This window comes from Stylophora pistillata, chromosome 10, assembly GCF_964205215.1.
Source record: "Stylophora pistillata chromosome 10, jaStyPist1.2, whole genome shotgun sequence".
In the NCBI taxonomy this organism is placed as follows: domain Eukaryota; kingdom Metazoa; phylum Cnidaria; class Anthozoa; order Scleractinia; family Pocilloporidae; genus Stylophora; species Stylophora pistillata.
Genome location: NC_142528.1, coordinates 27,583,712 through 27,597,389, shown reverse-complemented (window position 1 = coordinate 27,597,389; position 13,678 = coordinate 27,583,712). Strand labels below are relative to the sequence as shown.

Below are 13,678 nucleotides of genomic sequence, written 5' to 3'. Positions count from 1 at the left end.
TGACACTTTTGTTTAAAAGCAGGAGGATGTTCCGAGAATTATTCAGCATGCAACGATGTTTGCGAAATGCTTTAATTAGGGGTTAGGTGAGGCCGTGCCACAAAATGGTGGCAGCGTCGTGTAGTCCACAGATTCAGAGTCGGAAGAATTACAACGTTTCCATTTTCTTTTTACGTCACTTTTGACTCAAACATTGATCCAGTGAAAGCTGAATTATCGGAGTTGCAAGCAGAAGCGGAAGAACCAAGCAAACACAACGCCACGGTTTTCAGGCCATACGATGACTTATGACTTCGATAATCTAGTTCTAATTAGATCATAAGCAACCGAGTCTTAAGCGCCGCACGCTACTTCACTCTCCTTTTGTTTGATCTAGTACATGGTATTTCACGTTCTGCCCTTGTCATTACGTGTTCGACTGTATCTCCGGTGACGGTAAGAGAAAACCACTCTTCAAAAGCATTTCTTTAGCCCATCAGCCAATTTGGCTGATCGGACAGTATTGACTAATTTTACCCGCCTTTGAAGCAGTCATCGCGTGTTGAGCACTCCTGGAAAAAGAAAAGAAGTAGACTGCGTCAAATGATGTTTCGCTACAGATAAGTTTATCTGCTTATTGCCAAGTGCCCGCTTAGAACTGAAGATGATACTTTGGTGCGAAAAAAATGTGATCATAACCGAAGACCTTGTATCTAGAGAACTTAGGATATGAGCCTCAAGTACTTGGGGATTCATCGTGAAACTCTAACGACTCTCTTTCTCAAGGACTGAAATCTGAGAAAAGAATTCCCCAGAGGAAAATCCCGACCAGATTAGGTGTAATTTATTGAACCAACTTGTCTCATGGTTGATTGTTAGCTTGTGTACAAATCCTGTTTGACTCCGCGTAATGGTCAACGCCCATTCTACAAGGAGTTTCCCCATCCATCGACTGTTATCCGCTGTTTTGTACCACTAGATGAATATTTATAGTCAAGCCCTATCCTTTTCCCTCTTCATAATTTTTTTTTTCGGTCACCACTGCTTAATCCTGATTGTCCTTTCCAGTTTTCCTATTCCAGATTTTTTATTTCCTATTAGGATGTCCTTCCTGATTGTCCGTTCCAGATTTTCTTCTATGATTCTCCTTTCCTTTTACTCACGACCGGCTGTTCGAATATTGTTTGTTCCTTCTAAGATCGATGTTTTTCTTTGATCTTTTCTTTAATCGGTTAGTTCAGTAGTGTCTGAAAGGGAGAAGGCAAATCGATGATCTCCGAGTAGGACGCACGGAAAATTTTCCCGCCAAAAGGACTCCCAAAAACATTTCCACGTTCCATAGGTTCCTTCAATCCCAGAATGCGTTTGCTCCCAGAAGTCCCTGTAACCGTGCTCAGATTGATTGCGGTGCGCCATCGAAGCACTAAGGAGTCTTGTGTAGCAAACGAACGGGTGAAAACTGCGGCGTATGCTGCCTTTTGAAAACGGGCATCTTTAAACAAAATGACTGCACAAGAACAGATGAAAAAGATGCTGGACGAACTTATGGGAACCCAGAGAGATGGTGAGTAGAAAGTCGTTCGTTTGAAAGTGAAACCGTGTAACTTGTTAGGTCTTCCATTCGTACAATTTGGAAATTCAACACGCTTGTGTTCTAGCTCTTCTTCTCATTTGGTTATTTTACTGACTAAATAGAAAACTCTGTTGTGATGTCGACGCTAGCTCAGTCAAGAGGAGTGAGTTTTTGCCTTTCATGTATTTTTAACTATGCGAATTTGCCTAGTTCCACGTTTTTCAACCTGTGCAGGTCTCAAGAGACAAACATTGCTGTAGGGTTTAACAGTCCCGTTCTTTATAATATATCGCCAGTACCTTTAATTTTCTTTAACTGTATGACGAGTGGATTGAGTCATAACATCTATCATGTGTGTTTCCAAGAAGGGTTTTCCTCGCAGGTTTTTTTTTTTCAAGATCGAGAGAGTAATGCAGCAGCTGCTATATCGTATGTTGTCATTTTGCTATTGGGTTAAACCCGGCGCTATGGAAATGTCACAGTTGTTTAAAACTGTCGTGTAGAATATGTCTGTGCATGTTAGAAACCTTCTGGTCTTAGACAGCTGTTCAAAAGGAAAGTTCTGGAAACAGAATTGATTATATTTTGCTTTGCCGTAGCAGATGCCTAAATTGTTTGGAACATGCTGTAGTAAATATAATTTTGTGTTGTGACTTTTGAGGAAAAATTGTCCAGTCCATTTTACCACCTTTAGCATGGTTATAGAATGGCACTGCTTAGACTTGGGAATGCTTAAGCAAAATCAATGGACTACCACTGTAAACGTCAAGCTCCTAGAGCAACTACCACTGCTTACAACTTAGTGTTAGATCTTCTACAAGGCCCTTTACACAGTAATACACTACACAAGTTTGAGTCATGATGCATTCATGAGAAGGAACTGAGTGCTACTGTGTGTTTAACCACCTTGTGTTGTTACCTGAAACAGTAAAAGTGCATTTTGAATAATAAAATTTTAGTGTGATGTACAGTGAGCCATCTTGTTGACAGTTTAAGTGTGTTTGTTTGCTATACTACCATGTCGTGTTAAAGCAGTTCCCCATTAATACTAGATATTGAATGCTTTCTCAAACAAGGCTCAATGATAGCCATGTACATGTAGTGTGAGCAAGTCATTGGATGCGTAAGTAGGGTGACGTAAGTAGGGACAGAAAATTTCCATTTTATTAATTTATGGTGGTGGGGGTTATACAGTAAACATAACTGTACAATATTGGACATGAACCCTTTAAAAGTCAAAATATGGAATTGGATGTGCATGCAACATAAAATCTTCCGAAGGATTTGTACTTATGATAAACCCATGTTCCATTTGGCAGTGACTATGACAGTGACAAGGAAGATTCACTTTGGAAAATTTTGGGGGGTTAGAGGAATAGTGAAAAAGGTTTTCTTTCTCAGAGAAAAATCCATCTCTTCAATTTGGAGACTAAAGAGTATTTTGAGTTCTGAAAGAAGAACCAAATTCAACATACAGGCATTTAGCTACATATGTACATCTCAGACTGAGTATTTGTGCCTTGTTCTATAATAGTAGTTTCCCTCTGATCACCCAAAGGTTGTTTTGTTTAGGTATTCTTAAAATAAATATGTGAATCCTCGTTTGACCTTGGCCCTCCTTTTAAAATACATGTATGTCATTTTACTATATCTTGGGGATTGGTTTGTAAGTTCAAAACCAAGAACTACAATATTTATTCACTCAGCTAATGTTTATGTTTTATTAATGTTGTCTTTGCATTTCTAAGGTGCCAGACCAGAAGATGAAGTCAAGTTCTCTGATGACCGTGTGTGTAAGAGCTACCTCATGGGACTCTGTCCCCACGAGCTCTTCAACAACACAGTGAGTAGCTTGTTTAAACAATTTTTGGATTCCATCTTCAGAAAACATCTTTCAAATTTTATTTTGTTATTGAACCACTGTTTGGAATGCTATGACTATGATTCCACATTTTCCTGGCTCCCTTTTAACATTCCCTTTCTTTCTTTATTATTATTATTATTATTATTATTATTATTATTATTATTATTATTATTATTATTATTATTTTGAGTGTTATGGGAAAAAAATAAACTTATATAGAATCATGGCAGACTGTGAATTTTTTGTATGAAAGGCTTAAGGTTGTCAACCCATTGTAATGCCTTCCACCAAAATTTAAATACCTGTTAAATGTTACAGCTTTCTTGGTAAATGAGATAATGTCACTACTGCAAAGATCACGCTGATACTTAAGAATCATAGGTAGCAGTTATTGTGAAAGGCTGTCAAAGGCTGTTCACTAGTGAAAGTTACACTCTGCATGTATACATGATGAACATGTAGTTACAGGACAGAAATTCGTCCTACAATATCAATGAAATATCAAGCTCAAGAAGAGCTCAGTGAGTTATCTTTAAACCCTTTTTACAGAATACTACAGTGTACAAGTAGGATTTTTTCTTTTAGAAGCTTCCCTGATTAAGTCTTGTTGTATCCCTTTCATGCTATTCAATGAAGAGCAGTGGATCTTCAAAACTGTAAGTTAAACTGTGCAAAAAGCCATATCTAAGTGAACCTTTTTTAAATTCTGTTTCTCTTTAAACAGCAACTTAACTTTTTTTTTTGGTATCCAGTGTACTTAAATATTATGGTAATGGTATTTACTTTCAGATTACTGTATCTTTGAGCTTATTTTTCCTTCCAGAAAATGGATCTTGGTCCCTGTAACAAGATTCATGAAGCTGCCTTGAAAGCAGATTATGAGATTGCATCAAAGAAGAGAGACTACGGTTATGATGTAGATGTAAGTACACAAACTTAACAGGAGGTTTCTCATGTTCTAGTTATTGGCTTAAAGAGTTAAGTGATAGGGAAGGTACGTGTAGTCCTTCACCATCCAAGTTTTCTTGCCAATTCACAACTTGTTGCCATTGAAAAGGTCCCTCTGGTTCCTGCACTGAAAGTAAGAATAGGTGCAGGAGGGTGGAGAAAATGTTATGCTTGTGCAAAGTAAAACAGAATGTCAAGGGCTGAAAAAGATTATCAAACAAAATATGTAAAATCTGGAATACTTTTGATATAGATACCATGAAACAAGTTTGGGTTTAGTGAGTGTGATTTTCTTGAACTATTTAGTTGTACTTTTAATAGTGTCTTCTGTGATTAGGATGATCATTGCCAAAAATTATTTTGAAAAATATATCAGTGTAAGAAATAACATGGTATTACATGTAAATGTCAATTTTATTTTTATTTTTATCAGCAAATGGAACACCTTCAGTCTTTCATCAAGGACTGTGACAGAAAGATCCAAATAGCAAAGAAAAGGCTTGAGGAGACCCAGGATGATCACGACAATGTCCCTGAGGTTGGTGTTCAATCCACAATCCAGGTCTAAATCCACAATTAATCTACGTCTAAATCCACAACCCAGGTCTAAATCCACAATCCAGGTCTAAATCTGCAGTGTAGGTCTAAATCCACATTCCAGGTCTAAATCCACAATCCAGGTGTGAATTCACAATCCAGGTTTAAACCACAATCCAGGTCCAAATCCACAATCCAGGTCTAAATCTGCAGTGTAGGTCTAAATCCGCATTCCAGGTCTAAATCCACAATCCAGGTGTGAATTCACAATCCGGGTCTAAACCACAATCCAGGTCTAAATCCACCATCCAGGTCTAAATCCAGGTGTTTTCCCTATTGCCCAGGCACTCTGTAAAGAATGCCTGTGTTTCAGTTTGTGTCCAGTGTAGTCAAAAATTTTGCAGTCAAGAGAAATCATTGTGGGCATGCATAAGAACTGTTTCAAAAGCACTGTTTCAAAAGCATTTTCACATGCTGTTTGAAAGGCTTTTCTCACACCTTTCACATGACTGTTTCTAAAATTTACTTGTGAAATACGTATGAAATCCTTACTAAGACTGTGCCTTGATTTTACCATGAGGAGCACATGTGTACCTGCAGATACTGAAGAAGAACATTTACAAAATGTACTCTGTCACTACCAGTTGAATAAGTGTTGGTTTCTGGAAATTCTGCTTTTAACAAAAACCTGGCTCTAGAAACTGCAAAACTCCTTAAAAATAACCTTTTTGATTTGTTGTTTACAGAAAAAACTAATAATATGTTGCTTCTTCATCAATTTTTCTTGCCTCTCAAAACTTGAAAGAGGCGCCAAATTTTTTTCCAGACAAGAAAGAATATTTTAAGTATTTCCCCCTAGATATTGCTGGACCCAAATTTTCTCAAGGTATTGTTTAAATTTTCACATATTGCAAGAAATTTTAAAAAAATTCTTTTTTTCAGTGTACAAAAGTTCATTTGTGTCTGTACTAACTATAACTTAAATTTGTGCAGTCACAATTTTGTTTTATCTGCAGAAACCTTTTTCTGTTCATTCTCTTAAAAGCCAGTTCAGTGTAGAGACTGGTGTTAAATAATCTTAAAATTATTCCATAATTTAGTTGTAGTGTAGTGGTTAGTTTGTGGTTATCCCCATTTGTGCTGTTTGGCTGTTACAAGGGTGAAAAGAAATATTTTACCTGGTGGATTTCACATGTCAAAGGAAACAATTGTTTTATAAGTTGAGCTATACTACAACCTGCTTGGTCAGCTAATTTTTTTGTTTTTTTTTTTGTTTGAATGCTGTACTGCTGTGCAGGAAGTTGAGGGTTCAAACCCTAGACTGGACAAACACTCAGGGTCTTAAAATAACTGAGGAGAATGTGCTACCTTTGCTATGACATCAGCAATGTCTCTGAATCTTTTCTAGTCTTTCTTTCTCATCTAGCCTTTTTTGGATCAGGGCAATGAACCATAGGCCCTCTCCTTCATATTCTCTGTATTAGCAGGGGATGTTAAAGAACCCACACACTTCTTGCAAAGAGTAGGGAATGTAGCTCCCAGAGTTGTAGTCTGGCCTTCTTGGTTATATAGGGCCCCATTCAAACCAGCTTTAAGCTGAACAGGGCTAGCCTGTCTGAATATTACTAAGTGTACATACGTACAGTATGTATGTACCTGTGTCCCATACAGGGCTGAAGTTTTTTTCAGGACTTATTTTCACTACTGCTTAAGTAGTGTTCATTTCAGCGAAGATTGATCTCACAATAATTTCTTTAACTGCAGTTCATATATATGATTTTCATATATTCACAAGCATTGACTAAGCACTTCACGGGTTTATTATGAACCAACACAATGACCAGTTCCCAGTTGTCAGCTCAGATGGTAGAGCACTACACCGGTATTGCAGAGGTCATGATTTCAAATCCTGTACAGGCCAGAATTTTTTTCAGGCCCTATTTTCACTTCTGCTTAAGTAGTAGTCATTTCTCTAAAGATTGATCACACACTAATTTCTGTAACCACAGTTTAAATATCTGATTTTCATATTAGATGTCAGGAACAATAGATTATTTTACCCATGGGAAAAATTTTTCTTTCTTATGCAAAATATTTTCATTGTTCCTGCCATCCAAAATGGCTGCTGTGCAAAACCTCTATTCACTAGCATTGATACATACAGTCATGGTAGTTTGCTTCAAGAAATACCAGTCAAATAAATATGGCACTTGATCCAGAACTTTAGGCATTTAGAAAGTCTATACTTCAAATTGGCCGAAATCTGATTCTGATCTCTCAAAGATATGATGCTCAGTTTCCACATAAAAATGAAACTTTTAATTTTTTTAAAAATGGATTCAATTGTTCCACCAGCTTGTTCCAGCTAGGAAGATTTTTTAATGTATTTGTGTACCTAGCTTGTAAAATTGTGCCAAGAATCTTAAACATCTCAAACTGGTTTTGTTTTGCAAGGAGACAAACACAACAAGTAATGATCATGGGAATAACTGGAGCTGACTTAAATTTGTAATCATGCGAGAGATTAACAAAATCAGACAACCATGCGCAAGTCCAATTTTTTAGTCACAAGTAAGATCACAGAATTGGATGACACAATGTCTTGTTACCAATTAATCAAAATTATGACAAAATTTGGGAAACAAACTAGCCTTCGGTTATGCATTTTCTTAAATGACAATGGCTGAAATGCATAACATTGGGGTGTGCACATAACACATACTGTTCAGTTACACCATCCAATTACAAGTATGATGTCGACATAGCCACACCAGTGCTCAAATTGGGCTTGTAGTAATCTGTATGTTCAAGAATTTTCTTAGAGTTTTGATTAAGTTTGAAACTGTTCATTGCAGGTGAAACTACCCCAAAAGTTTTATGAGTCCTTTTAGCCTTTTTTTGTCTGTGAGTGAACAACCAAACAGTTAGTAACTTGAACTGTTGTGTAATTGTCACAAAATATTTTCTTAACTTGTTTTGTCATGAGTAGTGATGTTAATTTTCTGTACCAATAGGCACAAGCAGTTCATGACCTGGCTGAACAGATTGGAAAAAAACTTGCCGAAGCAGAGACTGTGGGTATGTTAAATTGTTGTAATTGTAATGTAGTGCCAGTTTACAGAGGAGAACAAGCATCCAGTCTTTCCTCTTCCCCATGCCTTTTTAACCATGGTTTTGTCAGGAATCTTCCGATTGCTTCTAACACAAGAGATTTTCCCAATAATATTCACGTTAAAATGATCCACAGATTTGACACACTTAACTATTTTTAATGTCCCAAAACCAACACTCGCTCAATCACACGCCGCCTCGCACATGATTATTTTTTCTTAAATCCTAATCTTACATCACGTGATTACAGCTGATCAATGGGTAACGAGAATGAAAGGAACAAAGTTCACTTCCACAGCGTGACATTCACGCAGTCCATTTCTCAACAGTTTGCAACATCTGATCCCTCTAACCTAACATCAGTATGCACATTCTCCAAACTGTTCTCTATACATTTCTTGAAGTACGTGTAAGGAGATGAATTTTTTTCGAACAATCAAGGACCTTTTGAGTTTGTGATCATTTCCTTTCTTCTTGTGGCCCTAATGTTTGATTTAAGGGTGATACTTTGGGGAGAAATGAGATGCTTATTACTATTAGTGGTTGATGGGTTAAGCTTTCCTTGCATGTCATAGTGCATGTTATTATTTTGAAACTTGTGTGTTCGTTTTGGTAGGAGCTGAGGGCAAAGTAGAGGAGTCAATGGAACTTATGAAGGAGGTGGAAGACTTAAAAGCAAAGAAAAAAATGGCAGAGGTATGCTTTGAAAAATTGCTTGTTTTTTGTTTTCAAGGAGTAATGTAGGTAATCAGTTAGTTTCCATGTAGAAATTTGAAGTAAAGGAATGATCCTCAGTTGAACTGCAGTTTAAGTAGATTTTGTAACTGCAGAAAAGAAGCCTGAGATATTCAGGCTTTAAGGGGATTCAAAGGCTTCACACACATCAAATCCTGAATTTTCAGGCTTCTCTGCTATTGCAGAAGTTGCACTCCAGCTACAAAGATCATTTTGATTTTCATTGGCAGGTCAAATTGAATTAATTTCATTGTAAAATTAAAAAAAATTGCATTGTACACTGTTCAAGGTTATTTTCATGTGCCTGAAGTATAAACAATGAGAACTGCAAGGAAACTGCTTTGATACTTTTAACCCATGTCTGAAATAAATTGATTCAGTTTAGTGATGGGCTCTGTTTTATTTTCCTAAAGGATATATATCGAGAGTCACTTCCTTCATCCTCGCTACAGCAACAAAAACTGAGGGTTTGTGAGGTGTGTGCAGCATATCTCAGCCTGTATGACAATGATCGCAGGTGAGATCCGAATTATGGACGATGTGCAACTTAAAAATTTTGTGCTAGGAAATTTATCACATTTTGCAATTATTCGCATGTTGTAATCCAAATTTTGGTAGAATATTTAAATATGTTGAATATGTTCTTGTACAGCTGTGTCCCTCATAATAGTGTTTTACAAACTCCTTATGTAGTGTTATCATTCAGGGGTGAGTGGTCCTGAAAAGGACTGACATAGGCACTTGTAACTAATCTTTGGACATCCTGAGAGAAAATCATTACTCAAGTCAAGTGATTCTGTTCCCATGCAAGCCTAGTTGACCCTCTGATCTGCTGGAATTTTTATTTCACTTGGCTCTGATGATGATTTTACTGAGGTTGTAGAAATGCCAGTTACTGTTACCAACAACAGTCCTTGTGAGGGTCTACTTACACTCAACTGGTGACCAGGTCACATGATCAACTTTTGCCTCTGAAATCAAACCTTTTACTGTTAGACTGTGCATGTAGTGTTCAAATTGAGAAGAACAACTAAAACAACGACTTCATCCGACGAAACACTCACCGACCCACTACCACTACCGAAACAAACGACACCGCAACCCCTACGACTACAGCAACCATCCCGTACATAAAAGGCATGTCTGAAAACATATCGCGCATCTTACTACCCTTCAATATCCGCGTCGCCCCCAAACCCATCACCACACTACGTCAGTTACTAACCAACGTTAAAGACAAAGACGAACCGAGGAACAGACAGGGAACGATTTATAAGATCAATTGTTCCGACTGCCAAGCCTCCTACATCGGTGAGACTGGCAGAAACCTCACAACAAGACTGACTGAAAACAGACGGGCTACGAGGAAAGGTGATGTCAGCAATCACATTGCCGAACACCATCGACTTACCAACCACAACATTGACTGGGACTCTGCGCAATGCCTAACCTACAGCACTGACTATTTTCAACGACTGACTCTGGAAAGCTGGTTTACTAACTTAGAACAGACTCCCCTAAACAGATGTCAACAACTACCCGCCCCATACAAACGACTCATTCACGACATACACATCACAAACGACCGAAAAAGAACGACCTAACTTTACCGACAGATCGGAACAGACCAATCACGACCGACTTACGTCACTTGAGTCTTACAGCCAATAACATCACGGCAAAACCAACCGATCATTTCACACGAACTGGAATAAGAACATTCTACTGACAACAATCATTCACTTGACTCTGATGATGACTTCCGCACAGGTTGTCGAAACGTCAGTCACTACCACCGACAACAGTCCTTCTCAGGACTACACTCACCCGGACGATCAGACTACACCTTCACAAGTGTTTTGTATAGTGTATAATGTCGATATGGATGCGTAATGAACATTGTAAAATACTCTTTTAGAACTTTTATTCATGTAGCAATTTTTGCTCCTCTCAATTATTCTTTTGGGCTGTAGGTTATAGCTGATGTCAGGGGAGTTTATCGGCTGATAATTAATTTGTTAAAAATTTTTATTTTTAACCAGGTTAGCTGATCACTTTGGAGGAAAACTTCACATGGGTTTCATCAAAATCCGGGACAGGCTGAAGGAACTGCAGGTATCAACGAAATAAAAGTCTTAATCTCATGGTTAAGCAGCTTTAAAAGCTCGTCAAACTAAGCTTATTAAGAAGGAACTTCTCCTCGTGTTATCTGTAAAACAAGGGATGAGACCAGACAAGTACTTTAGTTAAGTGTAAGCGGAGGGTGTCACACTTACCTTGATGTAACTTCAACTTCTGTCAACGAATTTACAGGAAAATGTATGGTAGCGTGAAAGGAGAACTTCAAAGCGGATCTTGGGTCCAAGTCTAACTGAGTATCGCATTAATTTGTTTGATAGGATGGAGTGGCTAAAAAGCGATCTGAGAGAGAAATGGAGAGGATACGTCGTCGTGAAGAAAGAGAACGCGAGCGGGAACAAGAGAAACGCGAACGAGAAAAAAGAATGAGGGGGGAAAGAGATCGGGATAGAGAGCGGTATGTTTTATTCCTTTTAGAATTGTTTAATTGTCAAGTACCATGTTCACTGTACTTCTTTTCTAATATTGCTCTGGTTTTTATTTCCTGTAAATGATTGGTGTTCCCGCGTGCACTGGCAACAGTATTGTCAAACACTTGGCGCGTGTAGTGAAATTTTTTTTGACGTGATAAAAAAAAGTTTTTCCAACAAAACTATTGAGTTAAAAGAGTATAAGTAGTTGATTAAGGAGTTCAAAGGGTACATTGTTTAAATGAACAACTCACGTACGTCGCTTTTTCAACGCTCTTTTTTAGTCAAATTATAAATGGCAAAATGTATGGAGACTACTTTTACCTGTAAACTGCACTAATACGTATCAACAAAAACCCGTGTTAACCGGTAGAGCTGTAGGGTGGCATATTTCAGTTTGTTGTCTTACAGCCAAAGCTAAAAATAACCACAACAACAACCAGTTCGGTCGAACTCCTAAATTTTCCCTCAGAACGCTGGAAATCGTGTTTCCGAAGACCTAGCTTTTAAAATCTTGGACCCCTCAGGAGGGGAACAGTTCTCCGAACCTCCCTTGACTAAATCCTGGATCTTCCCCAGCCAGCAGAAGGGTTTATATGACAGAAAAAAAGTAAAGAAAAAAGTAAAGAAAAGAAAAAAAGTAAAAGCGAGGAAACTCCGTACGCGCGGGAAAACGGGAGTGACCAAGTTCGCGATTAGTTCAGTTTAACATCTGATTGGTTGAGAGCCTAGTGCGCTTTTTCTCTCGACCAATTACAAGGCAAAGCAATGGCCATCTGGGATACGTTCGTCACTCATTCGAAAACCATTTAAACGTTCCAAAATGCCAGCACTCTTCTCTCATTAACTAACCTTTTGCTTTCCCACTGTTTCCACCAGGAGCCGACGCCGGCGAAGTCGAAGTCGTAGCCGAAGTAGAGAGAGAAGGAGAAGAAGAAGGTAATTATGGAAATTGTCATGCTATTATACTCAGCAATTTTAGCCAATGTACTCGTAAACTTTTCCTGGGATAATTTTTTTTGGTTTTGGGGGGGGGGGGGGGCCTGTTGGACTATTCGTTTCTTCGTTTTTATCAACGAAAACCAAGTAAGGTTCATTAAAAAATATACGTAACTCTTATTAACTTATTAGTTTTACCACCGACGTAGTGAGGTGAAATCTTTGAAAAATGTTGTCCTTCTTCTAGGGAGCGTAGACGATGGAATTGAAAAATGTTTAGGTTACATATTTAAATATCTCTTTTTCCATCTGGAGGTGTCTGTGCTAAGAGAGTCACCAGTGTGGGATAATAATTTCATTTTAAAGTAACTATATGTTGTTTTCCAGGAGCCGTTCACGTTCACGATCCCGTTCCAGGTCACGCTCACCTTCATCTAAGTCACGCAATAAAAGTAGGCAATCATATCGCCGCTCGAAGTCACGCTCGCGATCTGTGTCTCCAAAGAGGAAATCTCCACCAACTAAATCACCCAGACAAACACCGACAAGATCTCGCTCAAGATCACAAAGCTAGTATATTAGCTACCGTTTAAACGCCGTGCATTGCAAAGCAACCCTTCTGCCTAAAAAAGTGTGTATCTTAGTATACCTAGCCGTGTTTATCTCACTGGTTATTCGAAACTTAGTTGTGTTATACGGGATTATTTTTAAATCTCAATTGTGGCAAAATGCTACAAAAGCTAACTTTAGTCTCTCTCTTCTAAATGCCTCCTCTTCCTCTCCCCCTCCCCCTCCCCCTCCCCCTCCCCCTCCCCCTCCCCACCCTGTCCAAGTTATTGCTTTGATGTCTTTTTCTTGAAAAGCCCAAACTCATTGTTGATACAGTATTTGATAAAGTTGTGTCGTCACGACTAGATTTTTACATTCACATGCTTATGTGTCGCATGAGTGTGTAAGTGCCTTCAACTATGTTCAGTGAAGGTATTTAGTATTAATGTAGTTAAGACATGATTTTAACATTACAAGAATAAATTTATCATCACCGTTACTCCATTGCGGCCCTTAATACGAAAGTAGTAGCACTATCAGCTACGTTCCTAGGTTCTCTCTACTGAAGAGAAAAGAAGCCCTGTGAAGGGTTTGGAAGCAATTCATACTTAAAATAAATTTTGCGACGAGAGCATCGATTTATATAACTCTTCGGTCACGGTTATTTTTCTTTTAAATCGTAATGAGAACCAGTCAATAACAACTGAAAACAAACTTGTGACATGAAGCGTAGAGGCCTCAGAATAGAAATGAATACGGTATAACTCCTGCTTCGCGGACCCTCAATCGTGAGTAAACCAAGAATTTCTCGAGTAGAAACTTAGCGTGTCCTCGAAACTCGGGTATAACACTTGAGTGACCCCCACCAACGAAACGGTCATCATTTAACGAGGA

General features: G+C 38.3%; 1 protein-coding gene across 6 annotated transcripts; it reads left to right on the top strand.

Moving 5' to 3' along the window:
* Positions 1 to 188: 188 nt before the first annotated feature.
* On the top strand, positions 189 to 13,283 carry LOC111343946 (putative RNA-binding protein Luc7-like 2). 6 transcript variants are annotated; one of them, XM_088736537.1, is made up of 13 exons: positions 1,493 to 1,543; positions 1,675 to 1,715; positions 3,301 to 3,395; positions 4,058 to 4,072; positions 4,240 to 4,338; positions 4,798 to 4,902; positions 7,916 to 7,979; positions 8,629 to 8,708; positions 9,161 to 9,264; positions 10,790 to 10,862; positions 11,147 to 11,283; positions 12,176 to 12,235; positions 12,623 to 13,283. In XM_088736537.1, exons 3-13 carry the CDS (start codon positions 3,360 to 3,362, stop codon positions 12,807 to 12,809), a joined length of 960 nt encoding a protein of 319 aa, XP_088592663.1. In that variant the 5' UTR covers positions 1,493 to 1,543; positions 1,675 to 1,715; positions 3,301 to 3,359; the 3' UTR covers positions 12,810 to 13,283. The 6 variants fall into 6 exon arrangements, with proteins under 6 accessions (XP_088592661.1, XP_088592660.1, XP_088592664.1 ...); XM_088736534.1 differs by lacking the exon at positions 1,675 to 1,715 and having other exon boundaries at positions 190 to 1,543; XM_088736536.1 differs by having other exon boundaries at positions 529 to 2,689.
* Positions 13,284 to 13,678: the final 395 nt, after the last annotated feature.

Coding starts and splice junctions, on each gene's coding strand:
- LOC111343946 (XM_088736534.1), top strand. CDS start 1,483: ATGACTGCACAAGAACAGATGAAAAAGATGCTGGACGAACTTATGGGA. Junction 4,903..7,915: donor ATCACGACAATGTCCCTGAG/GTTGGTGTTCAA, acceptor CTGTACCAATAG/GCACAAGCAGTTCATGACCT. Junction 10,863..11,146: donor ACAGGCTGAAGGAACTGCAG/GTATCAACGAAA, acceptor TTTGTTTGATAG/GATGGAGTGGCTAAAAAGCG.